Consider the following 25,455-nt stretch of genomic DNA (forward strand, 5'->3'; position numbering starts at 1 on the left):
CAACATCCCCACATGTGTCATAGGTACAGGACACATTATCTTTTATCAAGTCGTCACGGAAAACATACGCCTCGCCCGGAGCTGGAACTCATATCTTTAGAATATCTTGGCACACATTTAACATCTAGTTCCTATTTTAACGTTTTCAGTTCATTTTCTTTTTGAAGGAAAAGATCGCATGTGTTTAAATTATGTAAATCAAATACGAGTAAATACAACATTAACTGGTTGATGAAATGTTACATTATTATTTTCAAGTACTGTTTTCCGGCTGGCTTGAAGTGCTGACCGTGTGATCACTTAAATAATTTAGTAACCAGCATACTATAGACCTTAATATACAATGCTTTCACCGGCAACTAAATTTACACTGCTTTCCTATTAAAATGTATTTCAATTTAATGTGAAATTTCTATCATAAAAGGTCGTTGATGTAACTAAAACTTTTGGTACGATAATTATAAACAATACTCAAGTAAAATGATGCAATATACGACAATAGACTCAACTGAGTTGTCATATCCTTTATTTATACAAGTATGTATTGCATACCGTTATCGTGTTAATGATAACTCGAAACCGAAAATGATAAAAATGATGATATATCACAGGATGTACATGATTCATTGTGTTGTTTATTATATGTAAGAATATTGTTAATCGGACTATATCATTGGACGTTTTAAGGAATAAAAAGGATCGAGTATATACACATTTAACTCATTAATATATATCTAAAAGTAATGAAGTGAACAACTAAATTTAATACTAACATGTACAGAAATGTTTCACAAACGGAATTAAACAGAGAAATAAACCGTCAATTTACATGGCTTGCATAACGTTGACTGTGTCTCTAATGACAATGTGTATGACATAATCAGGAAATAATCTTAGGCTGAGCGCATTGATGTGATTTATTGACAGATCACACAAGAATCGCCCTTGGTGTACTACATCACAGAGATGCAACCCGAGAAAAGGTCAAGGATCTCAACTATATCATATTAAGTGTTTAAGGACCACGGCTATAATACATAAAGTGTTTAAGAATCACGGCTATATTACGTAAAGTGTTTAAGGATCACAACTGTATCAAATAAAATGTTAAAGGACCGCGGCTACTGTACATAAAATGTTTAAGAATCATGGCTATATTGCGTAGTGTGTAAGGATCACGGCTATATTACATAAAGTGTTTAAAGATCACAACTGTATCAAATAAAGTGTTAAAGGTTCATGGCAATATCGCATAAAATGTTATAGGATCACGGCTATTGTACATAAAATGTTTAGGGATCACGGGTATATTGCATAGTGTGTAAGGATCACGGCTATATTACATAAAGTGTTTAAAGATCACAACTGTATCAAATAAAGTGTTAAAGGTTCATGGCAATATCGCATAAAATGTTATAGGATCACGGCTATTGTACATAAAATGTTTAGGGATCACGGCTATATTGCATAGTGTGTAAGGATCAAGGCTATATTACATAAAGTGTTTAAAGATCACAACTGTATCAAATAAAGTGTTAAAGGATCACGGCTATATTACATAAAGTGTTTAAGGATCACGGCTATATAGCATAAAGTGTCTAAGAGTCGCGGCTATATTTTATAAAGTCCGGCTGTATTACATAAAGTCTTTAAGAATCACGGCCATATTACATAAAGTATTAAAGGGTCACATGTTATGCAAATCACATGCGTTATTTACGATGCGCCGGGCATTTCAAACAATCGCAGTTTAAGTAAATAAAATACAAAGTGAAGGATAAATTTTGAAACATGAATACAACACCAAATTATCCTGATAGTAATATAACGGCAGCTGTCATTTTAAAGTCGTTCCATTCTGTTCCTGTTTATGTTCTTGCACTTTCAATAATCAGCTGTTGCCTTTCTTTAGCTGGAGTGATATGCATATTTGTTTCATATTATGCCATTGTCTCTATTCGAAACTATATTAGAAAACTTCTATTGTTCTTGACCCTTGCTAACCTAATTGACGTACTTGGTATTATAATAGGGATTGTCCGCTATATGCTGCTGGAATACACTGACGAAAAATACAAACATGAGAAACAAACGTGCATTTTTCAGAGTATGATAACGTCATTTGCACCATGCAGTTCGTTTTTCTGGACTGTATTTATTGCCATTTATTTTCAAGTTCAAGTTCTGAAACCAAGCTGGGCTGATAAAATGTCGAGCAAAGCTTCGTCGGTGGTATACCACGTTTTGTCATGGGGAATACCAGGTAAGTCGACCATTTGATATTTTTTTCAAGATCAGTAGTTTAACCTGGATTTCCAGGCTTTAAGCGCCAGTAATGAATTATTCGTACCTCCTAATTATAAGATTTCAAGAAAGTTTCTAAACTTAAATAATATACTTTCTTTACAATTAATTTGAAATAGTCTGGTATAGGCCGGCTCCGGTGACACGGACGCTTTTGCTATACGAGTATTGTTTTCTTTCACTAAAGCTTTAGCAGTAGCGATAATGGTATATCTGACTTGTTTATGTAGTCGTTTGTCCCTACAATACAACAAACACTCATCTGTAATACTTTAGACCAAACATCGTTCTAGAAGCACACGAATAGCTTCCATACATGTAATTATATTACACCCTAAGCGAGATTCAAACTCAAAGTGGTTAGACTTCAAAGTACATGTCCCTCGCCGCTCTGGGTTCGGCACCTTGCTCTTTGAGATGTGAAACCCTTTCATATGAGGAACTTATAGAAGGCTTGTGGTTGAGTCCAGAAGGTTTCCCATGCCAAAATGAATGCCAGGAGGGACACCTGGTTATTTTTCTACCAAACCAACAGGTCGAAAGTCGCCATAATATGCCTGTTTGACTTAAAACTGAATACACATTTTGTTCATGTTGTAGGTGTTATTTGCGTCCTTGCACTGTACTATAACGTTTTCGGAGATACTGAAGAAATATACACTGGACCTTGGTGTTGGATAAAGACAAGTCAGTCCAGGAAACATGCCTTAGTCTGGATGCTGCTTACAGTAAAAGGATGGGAACTACTTTCTTATCTCATTTTAGCCGAAGTTCTCGTTTTCGTCGTTTTCAAAAAATACATATTACCAGTACGTATAAGAGAAATCAATAAGGTTTGAAAAGGAACTTGTCTTTGAAGTTTAAACATAAAAATATAATATAAGATTGTTTAGACTAGTTTAAAGCCTGGTAAATTTAATAAAATGAATATTGTTCAAAGTTCAAAATTTAAATTTGTTTAGTAGCATATACAGATAATATACAAGTATCTCACATTATAGCTCTTATAATAGGAAAATGACTCACTTGTCACATAAATATTTAAACAGAGATGCCTCCGGCGACACAGAAGACCATATACAGAATTATTTGATCAGGGTATAAATATTTCTACAAGACTAAGAAGAGAAGACAAGAACTTTGTTTATGTTTGGCTTATATTTTACGTACTACGATTCGGTGGAACCTTTCGTTTTCTGATGCATGCCATCCACGGACCACTTATCGGTAAATCGAAATCTAATACTTATAGTTCCTGTTTAACTTCAAGCCTGCTAAATTTCTAAAATGGACTGGTCAATCATTTAGTTTAAGCAGTACCATTTATTATTTGAAGACATGTTCACTGAAAATTTACTGACAAAATAGCAAACAGTGCAGAGCATGATCTGTCTGCACGGACGTGTAGGCTGATCTTGGTCTGCACTGGTCGCAAAGACAAAATCACATGCCGGCAGCAGGCTAAATGTTAAATGTATTTCAGTCTATTTATGAACTACTAAAGCAATATAAGACTGTTTGCTTTCTATTAGAATAATACAAATTTCATATTTGTAATTGATTCATTAAATGTGAAGCTTACAAAACAAGCAAAAATCAATAACAACAACAACAACAACAACAACAGCAAGAAAAAAAAGGTCAATAACAGAAACGAAAAAAAAAAAAAAAAAAAAAGAAAGAAAAGAAAAACAACAACCTTGGGTCATTATCTACTGAGTGATTGTGTTGTTTGACTGTAAATGTATCAAGGAAGTGGTACGTTGAAACTTAACAGACATTGCATTGGCTATCCTACTGGCTTTGGGGACTGAAAGATAACGAAGCTTTTAATATGTAAAACATAAGAACACTTTAAGGAAGAGAAGCCGTATGGATGTATATAGCTGTACAGATGGAAGAAATTCGTATTGTATTTCCGATTTAAATATTATTATTTACAATAAGTATCATATTTTTAGACCATTTCATGGTGCGCACAGCCAGGGTAATGATGGTTTGGCAAGCATTTGGAGATACAGCGCAGGCGTTTGGAAACTTTATTTTCCTTTGTGTCTGTGACAAAACTATCCGGCAACATTATCTCTGCAGAACAGCTACTGATAGAAATACTGGTCACGTGACAGAAGATGAAAATATCAATGAAGCTGAAACCTCTTCTTTACAGACATAAACACGTCACAAGAGATACAAATCATTTTGTTTCATTGTTTATTCTTTTAATTAAGTAATTTATTTATCGATTGTTAATTGTTATTGTATAATTAGTTTTTGCTTGCTTTGTTTTAAGTCACACGATATAACTCAGTTCATTTGGCGACTTTCCAGCCATAACAGAGGGAAATGAATACGAGTACATAGAACAGTCGAATATTTTAAAAAAATAAAAATAATTTCAGCTACGATTGTTACATATAGAATAGGCAAATTTAATCTGTCTTACTTTTTATGATTATATTATTGATTTTCATTGTTATGTTCACAAGTGTCAAGTTATCACAATGGAACTTTATAAAGAGAGACATATTTTAGGCAAGCTTATCACGTTGCAAATAATTTCTTTGATATTTTCGAATAGGCTGTTGGTACTGTTTTTCTTTATCCGAATGTCTGGAACTAGAAAAAGCATACTGTTTTGTATCCGGATGAATTGGAGTGATGTGACATAAAATATAAAACAAATGATATTGCAGTTTACTTTCTTGCTAGTATGTATTCTACATGTGTTTTGCAATCATCCCGTGAATGCGGCTATGGTGCAATTTTGTATTGTTCAAAAAGAAAACTTAAAAAATTGTCCAATTTCTGTATATTGTATAACTACGCCAGATGTATACTTGCATACGGGTTGTTATTTATTGCCAGAGCCGGGATTCGGACTGCGTTGTTATTAAAGTCTCAGAATGCCTTGTTTACAATGTGGCTGTCACATTTTCCTTAATGAACACTAAAGTATATTGATTTTTTTGCTAAATCCTCTGATAATTATTTTCTCTAATATTGGTCAAAGGCTTGAATATTGATGGACATGAAAGGAAATTTGATTGAAACTATTGCTTTTGATTACCTCACATTATGACTCTTACTGTAAAAGTTCATGTGTAGTGTTAAAAGAAATGTGTTTCTAACAATGTTATCATGCATAACATCTATTTAGATAGCTGTTTCATCTGAATTTAGCATAAAATTTTAAGCCTTATGGCACTTTATAAACGAGGTTTTCACATCCATTGTCGTAAGCGAAACTAGTTTGATTTATATTAGTGAGCGCTACCCGACCGTATGCATAGGTGGTGAGGTATCAAAACCAGTGCTCATGAAGTACAGTGTATCCAAAGGGTTTGTCCTGGGCACAAAGAACTACTTAATGTACACAAAACCAGTCGGAGCTATCTGCAGAAAGCACGGACTGAACAATCATTTCTATGCGGACGATTCGCAGTTATATCAATGCTTCAAACCAATAAACAGAATTTCTATTGAAGAGACCATCCATCGCGTTGAAAGTTGTTTATAGGATATAGTAAGTTGGATGAATACCAACATGTTGAAACTCAATGCTGAAAAAAACCCAGAATTAATCATATTTTCATCTGAACACAAAACACACTCTGTTTCAAACATATCTGTGAAAGTGGACGGCTCTAAAGTCAAACAATCAGGCAATGTCAGGGACCTCGGTGCTTTCCTGGACTCGAACATGAGGATGGAGCAACATGTGAATATTGTGTGTAGGAATTCCTATGCACAGTTGCGGCAAATTAGTCACATCAGACAATATATAAATATGCAAAATTTCAAAAATACGCTAACGACGCATTATTTCATACAATTCTTTGAGAACTAATCTCACTAAATCAATTACTTTAATCGAGAACTCTAGTGTGACAGAATAATAGACAGTGTTTTTCTGTGGGATGTATCATGGACAATTTAGGTGGGGATTGACCAAATCATCCGTGACGGTTTGCATGCTGTGATGCATACTGATTAATTCTGTCTGTTCAAAATGTAAGATATCTTCTGTTCTATTCTGCTCTAACCTGTGTCTTTTATAGGCCAGTTAATATTTTACGCTATTGTATTTTGTTTCATGTTTTGATCTGCTAACCTTTAATTTAAAACGCTATGTATCTTATTACCGTAATGTAATTTTAAATTCTTTCTATAATATCAATTACCATTTTATTGAACATTATATAAATGCTTATATGTAATTACTAAAGCACTTTTGAACGGATTTTTTATATGAAAAGAGTGCTATATAAATGTGGTATATAATAATAATAATAATAATACAACCACCTGAAGTAAAAAGATAAACGTATAAATATTGTATTAACCCTTACCCTGCCAAATGTCTATAATGAACTAGTCCATCTTTTAATTTGGACAATGCCATTAACTGCGACCAGTGTAGATCATAATCAGCCAGTATCTTTCGGTAAGCACCCTTTTAACAATTAATGGTACTGTCCAAATTGAACGATGAACAAGTTCATTATAGAAATGTAGCAGGGTAAGAGTTAACTGTTAAAAGGGGAGCTTAAAAAAAAGATACATACTGAATCGCGAATAGTGCAGATCTTATCAGAAAAAAAATGAACGATTCCGGATTGAGGATAAACATGCTTCAGAAACCTGCAAAACAATGATTTTAAAAGCATTTGCCAAACATGCATCTTATAATTAATGTTAAAAGCCTATTTATCGGGAATTCAGAAACTCTTGGGGGAAGTGCATTCCTTTCAAAAAATAATAAATAATAGCTTGAATGAAAGATTCATTGTCTCACGAGGATCATACATTACTGATCAGAACTGGAATGTTTTCAACATTGTGTTAGTCTAATTGACAGGCCAACCAGTCTCGGCACTAATGTGTGTAGTTTAGATACTACTTTTATTGTGACAACTGTCAGTCATATAAGAATATGGTAATACACGAGATGTATTAAAATCTGGTATTACTACAATAAAATTAATACCAGATTTTAATACCTGAAATGTTGATGTTTAATAGCTGATTTTAGTAACCTGAAATGTTGTGCCGATATTTATTATGTACAGATATGTCCCGCATATTAACTAGACCCGTGTGATACCGCCTCGGTAGCCTAGTGGTAGAGCGTCCGCTTTGAGTGCGGGAGGTCGTGGGTTCGATCCATAACCAAAGACGTAAAAAATGGTACTAGTAGCTTCCTCGCTTGGCGCTCAGCATTAAGAGGATAGTGCTAGGACTGGTCAGCCCGGTGTCAGTATAATGTGACTGGGTGGCGTATCATGCCACGTGATTACGGCGTGATATTCCAGTGAGGCAGCACTATAAAGTTGGGCATTGTGCTCACTGCTACAAGTAGACACCGTCGTTTACATGACTGAAAAATTGTTGAAAAAGACGTTAAACCCGAACACACACACAGACCCGTGTGATATCGCGCCTTCACATGATTTAGAAAACAGTAATAACAGCATTGACATTTTATAGTAGAACATGTTTATATAAAAATAACTAAATACAAAACACGTATGACACGTTTAGTGCTTTCCTTCTTGGTATGGATTTTGAAAATAGCGTTCGCACTTTACAATTGTTTATGGTGCTTGTCGCATGACATCACTTGTAAAACAGGAAGTTTTCTCTTAAGGCCTAAATAAAAATTTCTTTGTTTCCGATAGCATGCTAAAAATTAGAGTAGACAGGTCCAACTTTTTTTTAGATTTAATTTATTAAGCGAGACTTTCCGGAAATTATTTTTGTGTCAAAAATGAATACAAATCAAGGGATAATGCATTTATAGCATCAGTAAGTTGATTTTTCACATCACTGACCATGTTTAAAGCATAAAAAGTGCAGTTTTGCAATTTTTTGTTAAAACGTTGAAAAAAAAAATCTCCAAAAAAGCATTTAGGGTCGGGCCAAAATTTTAGGGAAGGTCGGGATACCGGAAACAAACAATTTTTTTTACGCCTAAAGGTTTAGCTAAATTTTTTTTAATGCAGGCAAACAATTATATTACCCGTTCCGAAACCACTAAATGTTCAATCTCTCTTGAGAAATTAACGAAACAGTGCGATCTTGGACTAAAAGTTAATGAATTGTTTAACTTTATTTATCACTTGGACTAAATGTTATTGAATTGTTTAACTTTATTCATCACATGTTAGACGTCGCGGGAGTGTAATAAAGCCATTAAATAAAAATGAAAATACAATAGCGTAATAAAGCTTTGACGTCGACGTAGTTTATAGTATTATAGGAGACGTTGGTCCAATTGACTTGTTTATAATAGTTAAAGAAAGAAGAACTTTTGATGTTTCGACAGGAAAAGCTAACATGTGATAAAAAGAATATTATGACTTTCCACATTGAATGTATCAAACTCATTGAATAAAACTGATTAATGCTTGACAGAGCCTCGCATTTTATCATTTTATTCATCTCGTTTAATAAATTCAGTATGAAAAGACACTCGTGTAATATCCTCTATAACTGTAAGGATATATCACCGTAAGATTAATCAAGGGTATAATAAGCAGATCCGGATGCACTATTTTAGCACTGTATACCTATAAATTACGGACCCTTCCTAAAATACTTGTACTATTTTTGGTTGATCACTACTTAAAGTTAAAACAAAGATGCTTAAGACAAGCACTTGACCATTATATACAACAAATAATCAAGGCATTCGGGTGGATTGTTGTCTAATTTATCACTGTTCAGAGCTCACATGCGCCGGAAACGAACCACGAGGGCGTTAGACCGATTGGTTGAATACTGAATCAGCTTAACTAGTAAATTAGACGATAAACCACAAGAAGACCTTGATTGTTTTCATTCTTACACGCTCATTGGAATATTTTGATAAATATTATGCTGGACTTCGTTTATGCTAGGAATAATAAACCTGACGTCATGCGGTAATTTGACGTCATTATTGACGTCATAATGCTCTCTTACCGATCCGCGCATCAACTGTTGTTTATCGCAGAATATACAGATCTTGGCCTTTTTCATTATTTAACTGGCAATCAAATCGAACTATGTTAGAATAAATCAAAGTGCTGATAGTACAGTATAGATTGAAGGTGATTTATGTTAGTACGTGTATGAAAAGAATCCATTCCAACAATGGCACAAGCGCTAACTGCGCTTTGATACCCAATACATATAGAATTTGATCATCAATATGATACTACAATTTGGTGAAATATAAACCTCGTGTAATATAAAAAGGATGCAGCCGATAGTTATTCGTAGTAAATTACTGCGCCATTAGTATATATTCAAAGTATGTTGAACTATTTTTTACTCGGCATGAGTACATGTAAGATTGTGATCAAGTCCACGGCTGCCTCAAAGGTGGTGATAGTGTAGGCCAAATTTGCGGTTTGTAACGATAATGACGTCAGCGTTATCAATCCCCATTGAATTACATTGTATGGCAGATTGATACGAAATAGTTAAATTCTGCGCGGTTACATACAAAAATAAAGCATCATATCACAATAAACAAACATATTTTCGATAAGAGATAAACGGTGTAGAGGTGTGAAACTCCACGGTATCTGTTAAATAAAGTAAGTCTACTCAAAGACAGAAGTACAAGTATGAAGCAGCTCTGTAGACAGTAAACTTAATTTATTTGAAAATATTTATACCAAGAAAAAAGCACAGTCACTTACCTCATATTTCTTACTTCTCAGTATACTCTAAATTTCCCTTGCGACGACTTATTGGAATGAAAAGAAGTTTTTGGTCCCAGAACTAATGAATACCTTAAATTTAGTATGTAATTTCTGTTAGTTATTATTATTAAACGCCTAAAGCTCTTTCGAGCACACACCCGTTTCGTGCCCCGGTAGCTCTAACATACAGGCCAAGTCACGGTTAGGGACATATCATTTTTAAAGTAACTGTTTACTTTTCTGAAGTAGACTTTAAGGAGGTAGTATACCTTGTTACAAGGGTAAATTCAAATTAGTTGAATCGTAGCAATTTTTTTTTGTATTTCGTATAAGTTAATATTTTGTCTGCTACAATTTCAAGTTCGTTTATCTTTGTCCCTTTGAGTATACGTTTTATCCAAATTTGATGTACCTGACTCTCCATAGGTATTTTATATTGAAAGAAGAAGGAAAATACGGATATTTAACGCTTTTCAGTGTATTTCTGTTTCACTGGTATGCGTAGAAGTCTGCATAGTTGATAATTTTATCAGTTTCTAAAAATAAGCTCATAATGTATACGTCACGAGGCTCGTGTTTCCATGGTAACGCATTTTCTATCATTTTTAAACAAATGTGTGTGATAACGGGGTTTTAGATGGCTTCAGTGCCATTCTGTTAATAACCAAGTTTGAACATGAAGTATTGGGGTAATATTATTAGCAGAGTACTCAACACTTTACATGGTACCCTATTTATCTCAGCGTTTAAAGTAACGATGGCAATACAGATGTTCAAAATATCTTATAACATGCTTTTTATCGTAATTTCTTTGAAAAAGATTAAATAAAAGTACCTTTCTCGTTTAATGTAGCTTCAAAATATTTTATTTCTAATGTAAGTTATATGTTCGTGTTATTTCATTTATCTAAACAAATTTCAAAGCTTAAAATACTTACAGCAGTACTCCTCATCTGACATTTTATGGAAAAACCATTGCGCTTGCAATTATCATTCTCATGGCTAGTGTTGACACATAGATAATTTTTCTACTGACATTTGAACAGTTTTAGAGCATTGTTTTTGTATATAAACACCAAATTATCAATTGATACGGCTAAAATGTATTACAAATCAAACATCCCAATTTTTTGTTTGAACATGGCCATAATAAGTAACCTTTCATCCAACTATATTCGCAATAACATCAGTTACTGTCATCCATTTTCTTACATTCCTCATAACATTTCAATATAACTACAGAAAAGCCGCAAAATAAATTTATAACGAAAGACGATCAAATAATAGCTGTTTGTAGTTCAAAGATAAAAATGCTCAATCGTACTTCAGTCTTATTCACGGTTGACACTACGCATGCCAATATTAAGGCAACAACTACTTTAAGGACTGTAAGGTGAAACAAACATTGTAAGGCGTAACGAGTCATTTCACACAAATACAAATATTAAATTTAACTGCCAAATTAACTTTGTTAGTCGATTTCAGTAATAGTAGTGTTATTACAGGAACAAAAATTCCTCTATCTAAGCGAGGTACTTGGCAATTTTACTCATTGTGGCTGTTTTTTGTTGTTGTTGGATTCGTTGGATAACTATGCGTTTAGTACATATATGTACGTAATACAGTCAAACTCTTATGTAGAAGCAACTCTCGGCAGACTAGAACGTTTTCGTTATTTAAATGTAGTATAATATTTTACAGGATAAAATAAACTGAAATGTCCAAAGCGGAAAAGAAACTTTTTTAAAGACAGGATATCCTCTGTTGACTGGTGACTCATAAATGTATCATAGATTTGACTGTATGTTAGTTGGTTTCTTCATCTCCTGGCGAAAACAAATATCTCTCATATCAAAATAATGTCTAGCTAATTTAATCTGAAGCCAAATGGAAATTTAGATTTGAGGTCATCATTTTTAGAGTCTTTCAATACAGGGGATTGTTTTCAGCATAATTAACATGTACATGAGTAAATGAATTTAGCAGAAATATACAAAATGTAATAGGATTATAAGGCATTTGAATCATTATTAAGATAATGTAGAAGAAATCTTTTATCTTTAAGTGATTTCGAAATCCGGAGAACGTAAGCTATCTTTTTTTTGATGAAGTTATTCTCATATCATAAAGTCGGCGGCTTTAGCAAAATTAGGCCGGACAGCTCTCAGATGGACCTTTCATCAAATAGTGTTCATATACATTATACTACTTTTTATGACTGTCGTCTTAGTGTTAAGGTAAACGACTAAGGATTATCATAGACCTCTTGGTTTTCTAAGAATAAAGAAAGAGCACACGATCTACTAATTTTATGTTAGACATATCTAGAAAACATAACTGAGTTATAATTATGTTTGGGCATTTGCGCTTTAAAATGTCTTGAGGACAAATAATATGTAATGTTGTATAAAACATGTATTTCTTGTTTGTTTACGTAATACATATCATATGTAAGGTTTTCTGTTACTTTATTTTCAAAACTCATAGATAGTCCAAAGTAGCAACATAATTTCATGGCTCATTTGCGGATCAGGGAACGATTTCCAGTATGTTATATTTGATGCAATTTTAAGCACCCGTGTGGTCGGTTTTTCTTTAAGATCTCCAGAGTTACTAAAAGAATTTCAAGCGGAGCGTGTATTTTTGTTGTTAAAGTTTGGTTGCTTACGTAAATAGGGCTGATTTATTATGAAATACCTTTGCAAAACGCGAAGAGATGACAAGCTGGTGTCTGTGGTAACATTCAGCTTTTCTTTCCAGAAAACGAGAGGGCGATTTCATTACCACGAGCATAATACGCGTGCTTAAATGCTAGATTTAATATTCTGTTTTTGTCTTTTGTGCTTGTTTATGTAATGCGATATAATAATACTAGCTCACATCACTCCTTGACGTTTTATGAAATTATTTTACATTAGAACACGCGCATTGCAATGAATATGCGTATGGAATGTAACCTTTGCGTTTTTATTCTTATTTAGGCTAAAATTATTTTTGACAATGTGTAATTGTGCGTTGCAAGACAAGTATATTATTTTTGTTCCTTTCTTGCTTTTGTTTACAATTAATAATGTTATACAATTCCAAGATTTTTCAGCTTCTCTGGCATTTTATGCACCATTTCTAAAGACAAGAACATCAATATGAAGGCTTATTCATACTAATTATAGTGACAACCGATAAATATGCACGTCAATTTGTTTCAAAACTGTGTAAGCACGGCACTCTTTGTCTTCATTAAAATAACATTACGTAAAACATCACCTTAAAAAGTCCGTTGAGTAACAACAATGTTAAGATAAATATGACATCCAATAGTTATAACTGAGCCGCGCCATGAGAAAACCAACATATGGGTTTGCGACCAGCATGGATCGCGCGATGCGCAGCTGTCTGGCATGCTGGTCGAACCATTAGTTGGTTCTGGGCGCTTCATAAGTCTTTGTTTGTTTAGTTGAGATTGAAATATCTGTTACGAACAGCATGGATGCAGCAAGTGGATAGCCATGGTCCAAATAATTATGTTGGTTTAATATTTTTATCTTAGATATATTTCACTCTAATATTTCAATAATTCGCTGAAAAACATGTAATAGATATATTTATTTTATGCTAACTAATGAAATACTGCATGCTATCAGTGAAATAACTTCCATATCAATCACTGGTTATCACTCACAGTACCATTTTTGCCACCGGATAAGCATAAAATAAAAAGAAAATTTGTTTGTTTTGAGTGGATATGGTATATATCTCAAGTCGTAGTGATAACATTTAACATTTTCACTGTTAAAATGTATCACTACGAGAGGAGACACCTCTGATTCATGTGGGGAAGTTGGCAGTTACTTGCGGAGAACAGGTTTGTACTGGTACAAAATCCAGGAACACTGGTTAGGTTAACTGCCCGCCGTTACATGAGCGTGTAAATACTTTTGATAAACACAACGAACGTTAATACCCAAAACAACACAAAACTAACAAATAACAAACTAAAAATCCCAAAACTACCATTTCAACTTCTCTCAAACATCACCGAATTTCTCACATTATATAGTCTTCTTAATCTCATGATTGATTAAAACGGATGTTTGTATGTACAATTAAACTGATAAAATTGAATGTGTGGGACTTCTAACCAACGATCACATTGAATTTAAGGTTTCAAACCCAATAAACAAACAGACACAATGTTCTCGTCCAGTTCCCGGTATTTGCATGTATATGAAAATAAGTTTCTGATATGACCGAAGGATGCCGAAATCGCATACGAAGTAAAACGTAATCGCACGGATATTGACGATTGTCATGACGGGTCCATTCTCTTGATATTAAAAGAGATAGAAAATTCGTTCGTGGATATATGTATCTCAAGATAACACAACTTTTAAGGTGGTCCTTGATAATGCAAGTACAATTTTATTCAAACAAAATCTGTAAGAATATTATTTGAAGCATAGAACGCAACCTAGTAACTAACTATAGCAGACTCTGTTTGACAATGCGACAATGCTCCAGAGGAGTCCAGCACATTATCCGGAAGGAGAAGAAGATTTAGTCTGTTCATGAGAAGTAATTAAATTTGCAACAGCCCTCAAAACGACTTGCATCGGCTTAATTGGAAATCTATAATAGTAAAGGACCAGAAAATATAACAAGTCCAAGTACAGGAATCTTGAAAAAATAAGTTTATACTTCACTTTTTTTTATCGATTACTGAGTCAAAATGATATCCCAACATTATTTAAATAAAGAAATTACACGTTTCAAATTACATAATATACGTAGATTATCGATTCAAAATTATATGACGACATTATTTAAATAAAGAAATTACTTGTTTCAAAATAGAAATGTGTTTCATACATTCAACAAAAAGTAACAAGTTTATGAGTTGACAATTCTGATAATAGAATCTTATTAAAAAAGAGTTATATATATAGTCCCAACACCAAACCATACACTGAAGTGTGATTCTTAATTAAACATATATACGGAATGTACCTGTAAACCAGGATCCAGTTTGTGACCAAAATTAAAAGTATTGGGTAAAAAGATTATGTGATGTAAAAGTAAATATATTCTTCAGAAAATGAAGTGTTCTGAACACTTTCCTCGTTTAATAACTTGTAATATTTCACGACTCCTTCCTTAAATCACCGGTCCATAGTTTGTGTTCTATGACCTTTCTATAGTTCACACAATATTTTTATGGCTTAAGGCTAAACTTAGAAAATAAGTTATTGAAGTCTATTTCTGAATGAATGTTATGAAACATTTATTGAAAAGCTTGCAGGTCAACAGTAAAAATTATTGACCGGCAAGTCAGTCAATAAATGTATAATATTGGTTCCCATGGAGATTTTAGATACAATATGGTTTGCTCACCTTTAAGTCGTAAAAGGTTGTTTATATCACAGGGAACCTATGATTACAAGTTCAGAGTGTATTTATAGATGAAGATGTGATCTGAGATTTTGATGATTTTTTACAACAGAATTTTACAATAATTATACCTATGAGAATGCTGTTTGTATTGAAGTTTTCAACAATTTAAAAAATAATACTTTATTTAAAGAACAAAATTGAGCTACAGCTGGTAAACTTTGTTGATTATACCAAATATGTTACTCTTTAATGCCAAACATGGCAACAACAATTAAAATAAATATTTTAAATGGAATAATAATTTCCTGATGTTGATCTCAGCTGCACAATATATAAAAAAGTCATATCTTAAAATTGCCAATATTTCGTCATTTTGTTTCAAAAGCGTATTAAGATTTTAAAAAACTGTATCTGTAAATTTTTCTCGTGATCATCGATTTCATAATAAGTGACATAAAGGAACACAATGCCACTAACTACATGTAACGAATCGGTACGATATCAGATCAAATGTGTCGCATATCCATACATTTATCTCCGGGTTTCAAAGTCCTTTTTAAAGCCTATTTACTTTTTAATATTTTCAGGTACAATTCTGACAAATATGAATTATGCATTGGCAAGGTACATGTAGGTCTTTGTTTCATTAGAAAATACCAGAGAATTCTATTTGTCTTGACTAGGCTAGTCTAAAATGTTATGAGGTGATAAATATATTTCACTGCAGAGTGCGCCGTTTAAAAATAAGACATTTATGACGTAATTTCTTCTCATTTGTATAGTATAGACCGAGGAAACATTGTCACGCTGTCATATCTATTGAATTAGTTTCACATTAAACAATAATTAAATGAAATACACATAAAATGTACTAATAACAGTTTTGTGGTGACGTTTCGTCTTGACAATTGAATTACACACAATAAATGCACTTTAACTTGAAAAGATCACACACATTTTCATCAAATACTATCTCGTCAGGCGAGTGGAAGTATACGTAGGTATAGAAATTAACACGAAAATGTCGCACACTGCTAACTTATGTTATTTTTACTTTTGTTTAAAGTCATTTCTTTTGTCCTGGTTAGATTCATATAAAGTTGTAACTCGTTATCTCGAATTCGAAGTGATCGAGCGTTTAACTTCGAGATAACCGAAATACGACTTAAAATAATATTTGTCCATGTATTTTCGGGACGAGACGTAAAATGTCTTCGAGATAACCAGAATTTTGAGAAAAGCTACCTCAAGAGATCGAATTTGAACTGTTCTAGTTTGCTTAGATCATAAATTTAACTGGAACATTTTTACAAATATAAATATTGAATTGAAGTTATACCAATTGCGCGACATTTCGACGGAGACATATCTTGACGTTTCCGGAAAGTCGATTATAATATTACGTTCAAACATCGGCGTAACAGTGCTTTCAAAATGTAACGTCCTGTTCATAGAAACATGTAAATAAGCACTAACAATCGATCCGCGAGTCTTTTGTCACTACGTGAAGTCATGGTCATGTGAGCACAATAGAATGAGTAAATACGCGGGTCATAGTTGCTTATTGTAACAAAGAGTTTAAACGTTGTGCATATGAATATAAAAATTACCTTATAGTACAGCTAAGATATCTATGGAACGATGCATTGCATATCATTTCAAATTCGTAAAGACCTGCTCCAGTCCTACCTTTTAACCTTAAATTGTCACTGAAAAAGCATGAAAATCCTGACTATGAACAATGACGCCTGTCAAAATAAAGTCTATTTTATATAAAATTCTATATAAAATGCCCGTGGTTTTGCGTGCTAAAGTGTGGCGCGTGGCCGTTAAACGTTACCTATTGTAATCATGGGTTGCATACACACAATAGAATTTGAATAGCCGCGGAACAGGGCTTTAAATTGTAACATTTGTACTTAGAAGTCGTAAATCTATTTGAATTTGGGGTAGTGGCTAGATATACCGTTAAATCTTTATACCAGTAAAATCTTGTCACAACAGCCGAAAATTTAATTTAAGGGCACTCGTTCGCTTATTACAATCCAGGGTAATTTTGGAACTGACTGTATAGAGGCCACATTAAATCCAACAATTATCATCATCGGTAGTTATTTATTGTTTCAAAGCCAATATGTACTATGCAATGTCTTTTCATAGCATACTCATTTCTAATGCACCAAGCTTATTGGATATAGTTACACTTTTGTTTAAAACAACATCTCATCGATATACTAAAATTAACACAACATTTTTTTAACAAAATACAATTTTAAGCTCAATTTATACAAAGTATACTTATATAGTGTAAGCTTATTTCAAGCCATACAACAATTATTGTAAGAAGTGCCAAATTTTCAATATCAATTTCAAGTACAACCTTTCCAGAGCGGTCCTCTCCTAAGCAAAAACCTCTCTTTAACAACATCATCAAAATTTCTCTAGACTGTAATATACCATCAAATTTACCTCTCCAGAACAACAACCTCTACATAACAGTCAATATTTGTATCTCCCAAATGGTGTTGCTCTACAGAGGTTGCACTGTATTTTCATATGCACCAACTTTAAATCCAGTGAATATTATATGACAATAACTACTAGAATTCTCTTAAATATCATCAAAAATAAATATGTTATCAATGTTAGAGTGTTGCAAGTAAGGTTGACTATACATTTAATAACTTTGAAATAGTATTCAATTAGTAATACAAATATAAAGCAGACTAAATCAGTCAGAGGACAAGCAATTTGTTCTGTAATACTGTATCAATATAAGATTTCTACTCCTAGTGTAGCATTATCAATAAATATAAACATAACTCTGTTTTGCTAACTTGCACACTATGGTAACATCGTGAGTTTTATACAGCCCTAGAGACAAATCTATCATATTTATTGGACAAATGAAAAGACAGACTAAAGTGTTCCTATCCTATATTATATTTATTTCGTTATATTAAACAAAATGTAAATCTGAGCCACGGGAAAGATAAACGAATGTAAATGTATTTTTCTTTGTTTAATCTACACGCATTTATGCAACCAGCCCCGAATGTATATAATCATATTGTAATTTTAAACTAAGTCACACATAATAATGATAATAATAATAATATAAAGAACAATAATAATAATAATAATAATAATAATAATAATAATAATTTAAATGATGATGATGATGATAATAATAATAATAATATTAATATTTTCACAATAGGAAATGTCACAATTTCACAGTACATTTGTTATATATTGTAAGCTTACAAATTGTAAATATGTACTGACAAAAAGAGGCACCAGTTATAATGTTTAGCTTGTCTGATTTTTGAAAATAAATCTGTCGTCACTTGATCTTGGTTAAAATATTTGTTTAGGTGCACCTTTTCTCAGTTACAGCTTTGAAACTTTGTACACTCATTACTAAGTGACTATGTAGGCCAAGAAGCATAAATATAACCTGTACTTTGTCAGAATTATGGCCCTTTCGTAGTTAGAAAATCTGAACTATAACTCCTTTCTTACATATTGTCCAGAACTTGCAGGCGAGCGAGGGCACCAGCAGGCGGTGTTCTTATATACCAATGGTGTGATATCTTTGATAGAAATAGTACATTTTTTATTCTATTTCATTACACAATGTCGGGTAGTGTAGGGGGGAATTACATCGTTTTAAAGTGTGTCGTTGCGTGATGAAATGTTCATTAACGGCGATATTTTCGAATTTACTAAGGCTCACGCAGTATTTTCTGCTGCATAACTCTTGCATGTTTCTCACGAACACCTATTATCCTGTAATTACAAAAGAATTCCATTAAGATTTATTTATCTCTCTCGTGACTCAATGTTTCAGCAAGTTATTAACATTAAAGGTCACCTGTTTTGATCAGTATATGAAACATATGAAACAGATTTAGCTGAATCCTATAAAAACAATGCGTGTATTTTATACCATTAGGATACGTGATGGAGCCGATTTCTTTCTGAGAAATGTAATAATGCAGTTTACGTCATGTAATTAGTAAATAGACATTTCCAAATAAAAAGAAATGGGATGAAATGTTTATCTTCTTCTGAAAATAATGAAAACTGAATGACGAAAATGGTTTTAGAATATAGCCTAAGGAAAGATTAATCCCAGAGAGAGCACTGGATGTAAATGATATATTGTTTTGTCCGAGAATATGTTTGGTAAGTATGGGGGTAAATTAAATAGAAAAAGCATCAGGTATTTCAACTGCCTGTTTTGATTTGACGTACATATTTTTTATGTTACTTTGCAATAATTTTGATACATTCAAATGTGATTTGATCGTATATACAGTCTTATAACATAAATAACATAAGCCATTGGTCTATGACACTCCAGTGCCCTCCTGGACAGATACATCGAATCACTTGCTCATCAACCACAGTGAACTGTCCTGCTATAAAGACAATCAGTTTATTTGAAGAAGGACTACCGTCGCATCCATGTTCCCGGTCTTGTCTGACATGATTCTTCCGTTTTAGCTATGTTTTCCTCATGTATGAAACAATACAACCGGCGTGTCCTTGTTCATGTCTGAAAACCATTGTATCCATGTTCCCAATGACGTCTGACATGATACAACAATTGTATCATTGTTCCCTATTGTCTGAAATGATACAACCGGTGTATCATTGTTCCTGTACATGTCTGAAGTTTATTGTATCCATGTTCCCGATGGTGTCCGACATAATATACCTCCTTTTATCCATGTTCCCTGTCGTGTCTGAAATGATACAACAGTTGTATCCTAGTTCCTATACATGTCTGAAATCCATTATATCCATGTTCCCTATCGTGCCTGAAATGATGCAACTGTTGTATCCGTGTCCCCTTCGTGTCTGGAATGAAACAACCATTGTATTCATGTTCCCCGTCGTGTCTGAAATGAGTTCCCCTTCAAAGTCTAAGTGTCCCTACGGCTTGTTTTGCTTTGTGCCCCGGTAGCTCTAAAATACAGGCCAAGTCACGGTTAGGTATATATCATTTTTAAAGTAACTGTTTAGTTTTCTGAAGTAGATTTTAAGGAGGTAGTATACCTTGTTACTTTAGTTGAACCGTAGCATTTTTTTTGTATTTCTTATAAGTTAATATTTTGGCTGCTACAATTTCAAGTTCGTTTATCTCTGTCCCTTTGAGTATACGTTTTATCCAGATTTGAAGTACCTGACCCTCCAGCGGTATTTTTATACTGAAAGAAGAAGGAAAATACGGATATTTAACACTTTTCAGTGAATTTCGGTTTCACTGGTATCCGTAGAAGTCTGCCTAGTTGATCATTTTATCAGTATGCGCTAGCTTTCTAATATAAACTTACAATGTATACGTCTCGGGGCTCGTGTTTCCATGGTAACGCATTTTCTATCATTTTTAAACAACTGTGTACGATAAAGGGGTTTTTGACGGCTTCAGTGCCATTCTGTTAATAAGCAACATGAAATATTAAGGTAATATAATAACTAATATTATAAGTAGAATACTCAACACTTTACATTGAACCCTATTTATCTTAACGTTTAAAGTAACGATGGCAATAGAGATGTTCAAAATATCTTATAATATGCATTTTTATCGTAAATTCGTTGAAAACAGATTAAACAAAATTACCTTTCTCGATTAATGTAGCTTCAAAATATGTCATTTCTAATGTAAGTAATACGTTCGTGTTATTTCATTTATCTAAACAAATTTCAAAGCTTAAAATACTTACAGCAGTACTCCTCATCTTAAATTTTATTGAAAAACCATTGCGCTTGCAATTATTATTCTCATGGCTAGTGTTGACACATAGATAAAATGCTGAAGCTTAAATAGACCAGTGTCCAACGCCGTTGAATTAACATTTAGATATATAGGTTACGGGATTCGTTTCCATGGTAACATTAATTTAATTAAACAAATCACTATTTTCTACTAAAATTTGAACAGTTTTAGAGCATAGTTTTAGTATATAAGTACCAAATTATCAATGGAAACGGCTAAAAGGTATTACAAATCAAACATCCCATTTTTTATTTGAACATGGCCGTAATAAGTAACCTTTCACCCAGCTATATTCCCAATAACATCAGTTACTGTCATCCATTTTCATACATTCCTCATAACATTTCAATATAACTACCGCAAAATATGGATCGTTATTTAGAGCAAAAGACTGATAAAAATATTTTGGCAAATAATGCGTGTTTAGAAATAGTTCAAGGATAAAAATGCTCAGAATTACGTACTTTCAAGATAAAAGCTATTAAGTTTGCACAGTACCTGACACGTAACGTCATGATGTCAATGACGTCATTTTAAAGCAACAATATTTTGTGGCCTTAGAAATTCCTATGTTTAAGCGTAGTACATGGCAATTTTACTCATTGTGGTTTATTTTGTTCTTGTTGGATTGCGTTTAGTACATCTATGTACGTAATACAGTCAAACCCTTATGTAGAAGCCACGCTCGGTAGACTAAAACGTTTTCGTTATTTAAATGTAGTATATATTTTACAGAATAAAAATCACTGAAACGTCCAAGTCGGAAAAGAAACTTTTAAAGACAGGATATCCTCTGTTGACTGGCGACTCATAAATGTATCATAGATTTGACTGTATGTTAGTTTGTTTCTTCATCTCCTGGCGAAAACAAATATCTCTCATATCAAAATAATGTCCAGCTAAATTAATCTTGAGCCAAATGGAAATTTGATTTGAGGTAATTTTGAGAGTCTTTCAATACAGGTTTTTTTTTCAGTGTAATTAACATGTACATGAAAGTAGGGATTATACACGTTTATACTCCTTCGGTCTCGGTCACAAACATATCCCAAGGGCTTCTGCAGACGTTAATACATAAAACAAACGTGTATTGTCACTTTTCTTGCATAAAAAACATTACACGACGAATTGATGTATTGTTTTCATATGTGATGACTTGACGATTTTGGTACATTTTTTATTTACCATTCTGTTGTTCTTGGAAATGGTAAACATGTTTTAAATATCCGTATCCAGGGCCCAGAAATAAACAACACTATCAAAAGCACATTCTGATGGTTTTTAAATGATTTTTTTATCTCTCGTTATTACAAACGTAAAATTACCAATAATAGTTCATATCACTTCACAATTTGGTGGACTCGAGCACGATTTCAAGAATTATAACTTTACATTCGAGTTATATTGAGTACGGACACAGCTGGAGTACGGAATGAATCATTCTTAAGATAATGTAGAAAAATCTTTTATCTTTAAGTGATTTCGAAACCAAGAGAACGTAAGCTATCGTTTTTTTGAAGAAGTTATTCTCATATCATATAGTCGACAGCTTTGCAAAATTAGGCCGGACAGCTCTCAGATGGACCTTTCATATGTTATTTCAAATAGTGTTCATATACATTATGCTACTTTCTATGACTATCGTCTTAATGTTAAGGTAAACGATTGAGGATTATCATAGACCGCTTGGTTTTCTAAGAATAAACAAAGAGCACACGATCTACCAATTCTATGTTAGAATTATCTAGAAAACATATCTGAGATATAATTGTTTGGGCATTTGCGCTGGTGTTAAAATGAGGACAAATAATATGTAATGTTGTATAATACATGTATTTCCTGTTTGTTTACTTCATACATATCATATGTAAGGTTTTCTGTTAGTTTATTTTCAAAACTCATAGACAGTCCAAAGTAGCAACATAATTTCATGGCTCATTTGCGGTCAGGGAACGATTTCCAATATGTCAAACTGTAGGTTTTTCTTTTTAAGTTTTCTTGCTAATCATCTCCAGAGTTTCTAACAGAATTTCAAGCGGAGCGTGTATTTTTGTTGTTGAATTTTGGTTGCTTACGTAAATAGGGCTGATTTATTACGAAATTCCTTTGCAAAACACAAAGAGATGACAAGCTGGTGTCTGTGGTAACATTCAGCTTTTCTTTCCAGAAAACGAGGAGGCAATTTAATTTCCACGAGCATAATACGCGTGCTTAAATGCTAGATTTAGTATGATGTTGATGTCTTTTGTGCTTGCTTATGTAATGCGATAAAATAATACTACCTCACTCCTTGACGTTTTATGCAATTATTTTACATTAGAACACGCGCATTGCAATGTTTTCTTATTTAGGCTAAAATTGTTTTGACAATGTGTAATTGTGCCTTGCAAGACAAGTACTTTTATTGTTCCTTTCTTGCTTTTGTTTACAAATAATATTATACGATTCCAAGATTTTTTCAGCTTCTCTGCTATTTTATGCATCATTTCTAAAGATCATTTCTAAAGGCAAGAACATCAATATGAAGGCTTATTCATACGAATTATAGTGATAACCGATAAATATGCGCGTCAATTTGTTACAAAACTATGTAAGCACACACACTCTGTCTTCATTAAAATAAAATTACGTAAAACATCACCTTTCAAAGTCCGTTGAGTAACAACAATATTAAGATAAATATGACATCCAATAGTTTTATACATAGAAGACATTTGTTTGTTTCGGTGTGAGATTGAAATATCTTCCACGAGTGAACACCAGATGCAATAGTTTCACAAGTGGCATAAACACGAGTGAAAACTAAATATATGGTACTCATGAGTGAAAGATATTTTGATCTTACATGTAAAACAAACACATTTTATTTTAATTTCATGTTCTGACTAAATTTACTCATTTTAATGATAGTTTCTTACCAGTGAAAATATATTTGATATTTTTCACTGTGAAAATACCAGATATATTTCACTCTAATATTTCAATAATTCACTGAAAAACATGTAATAAATACGCGCTCGTGAAAATATTTGAAACTTTCTCACTTCTCAGTGAGATATATTCCATATTCACTCAAAACAAACAAATATCCTCTATATCTTTGCTTCTTGTCTCAATAAACCCTGGCAACATTTGCTATGTAGGTGTATGAAAAATTGATTCGCTTGGGCATTCTACCAGTCAGTATTGAATTAAGGTAGTGGACCCGTAATGACAATCGGCAATTTCCGTCGGTTTCCGTATTCTCCGTATATGAATAAGTTTCTGATATGACCGAAGGATGTCGAAATCGTTTACGAAGAATACGTCATCGACAGATATCGATTGTCATGACGGGTCCATTCTCTTGATATTAAACTTTGAGGAGATAGAAAATTCATTCGTGGATACGTGTATCTGAAGGAGATGACAAAACTTTTAAGGTGGTGATTGATGATGCAAGTACAATTTTATTCAATACAATCTATAAGAAAATCGGTAGGATCGATTCCCTAGTAACTAATTATAGAAGACTCGGTTTGATTAAGTCTGTTCATGAGAAGTAATTAAATTTGCAACAGCGCACCGGCTTAAGTGGAATTCTATAATAGTAAACACTGTATGGTTACTACACCGGTAGCCGTGTGTTTGGATATGTCCAATATGGCCCCTCACGAGCAAAAAATTTCAAAAACATCACGTAAGTTTCGATATTTTGTACGATTTAACACATCTTTGTACATAAAAAATTACTATGTTTTCAGTTTTCATTCTAAGGTGCAAGTTATTCGATATAAAAAGATCAAATCATGTCAGTTCAAGTTAGTAAGTGATAAAAACGTGCAGATTATGGCAATCAAGAAGCGAAAACAAAACTTTTAAATGATCTTATCAAAACTCTTGTAATTGTATCGTCAGAAAAATGACTTAAGAAGAAAGAAGAAACATTTTCACATATCTTGTCATCGGTCTCTAAACTAAATGTATAGTATGTTTGCGAAAAAGTACCATCCAAAGTCAATCACATGTATCAAATGTGTAACGGTTTGGATACAAGTAAATGAAAACCTGTTAACGGTTTGGAATTAGTATATGCACCGGTTTGGATCGCAACTTAATTTACATTCCTGCACGATAGACCGGTATCAAAGTTGATAAAACCACATCTATCTCCTTCAATTAAATCTGCGATATCAGAGGTAACTTTTTGTAAAGATTGCGTAAAATCTTAAGAAAGAAATAAACTGAAGTTCATAAAACTAAATATCTAAGGTAAAAGGAAGAACTGTGTATGAACGAACA

General features: G+C 33.0%; 1 protein-coding gene across 6 annotated transcripts; it reads left to right on the forward strand.

Annotated features, from left to right (window-relative positions):
- Positions 1-349: 349 nt before the first annotated feature.
- Positions 350-8,715, forward strand: LOC123527257 (G-protein coupled receptor 157-like). Of its 6 annotated transcripts, none has more exons than XM_045306604.2 (5): positions 350-537; positions 2,177-2,263; positions 2,905-3,113; positions 3,354-3,531; positions 4,266-8,715. In XM_045306604.2, the coding sequence occupies exons 2-5, from the start codon at positions 2,209-2,211 to the stop codon at positions 4,475-4,477; spliced, it is 654 nt and encodes a 217-aa protein (XP_045162539.2). In that variant the 5' UTR covers positions 350-537; positions 2,177-2,208; the 3' UTR covers positions 4,478-8,715. The 6 variants fall into 6 exon arrangements, with proteins under 6 accessions (XP_045162539.2, XP_045162537.2, XP_045162538.2 ...); XM_045306602.2 differs by lacking the exon at positions 350-537 and adding an exon at positions 544-1,474 and having other exon boundaries at positions 2,033-2,263; XM_045306603.2 differs by lacking the exon at positions 350-537 and adding an exon at positions 544-1,474.
- Positions 8,716-25,455: the final 16,740 nt, after the last annotated feature.

The sequence above is a fragment of the Mercenaria mercenaria genome, chromosome 14 (genome assembly GCF_021730395.1).
Source record: "Mercenaria mercenaria strain notata chromosome 14, MADL_Memer_1, whole genome shotgun sequence".
Classification (NCBI taxonomy): Eukaryota; Metazoa; Mollusca; class Bivalvia; order Venerida; family Veneridae; genus Mercenaria; species Mercenaria mercenaria.

Coding starts and splice junctions, on each gene's coding strand:
- LOC123527257 (XM_045306601.2), top strand. CDS start 1,792: ATGAATACAACACCAAATTATCCTGATAGTAATATAACGGCAGCTGTC. Junction 2,264..2,904: donor TTTGTCATGGGGAATACCAG/GTAAGTCGACCA, acceptor TTCATGTTGTAG/GTGTTATTTGCGTCCTTGCA. Junction 3,532..4,265: donor CATCCACGGACCACTTATCG/GTAAATCGAAAT, acceptor TCATATTTTTAG/ACCATTTCATGGTGCGCACA.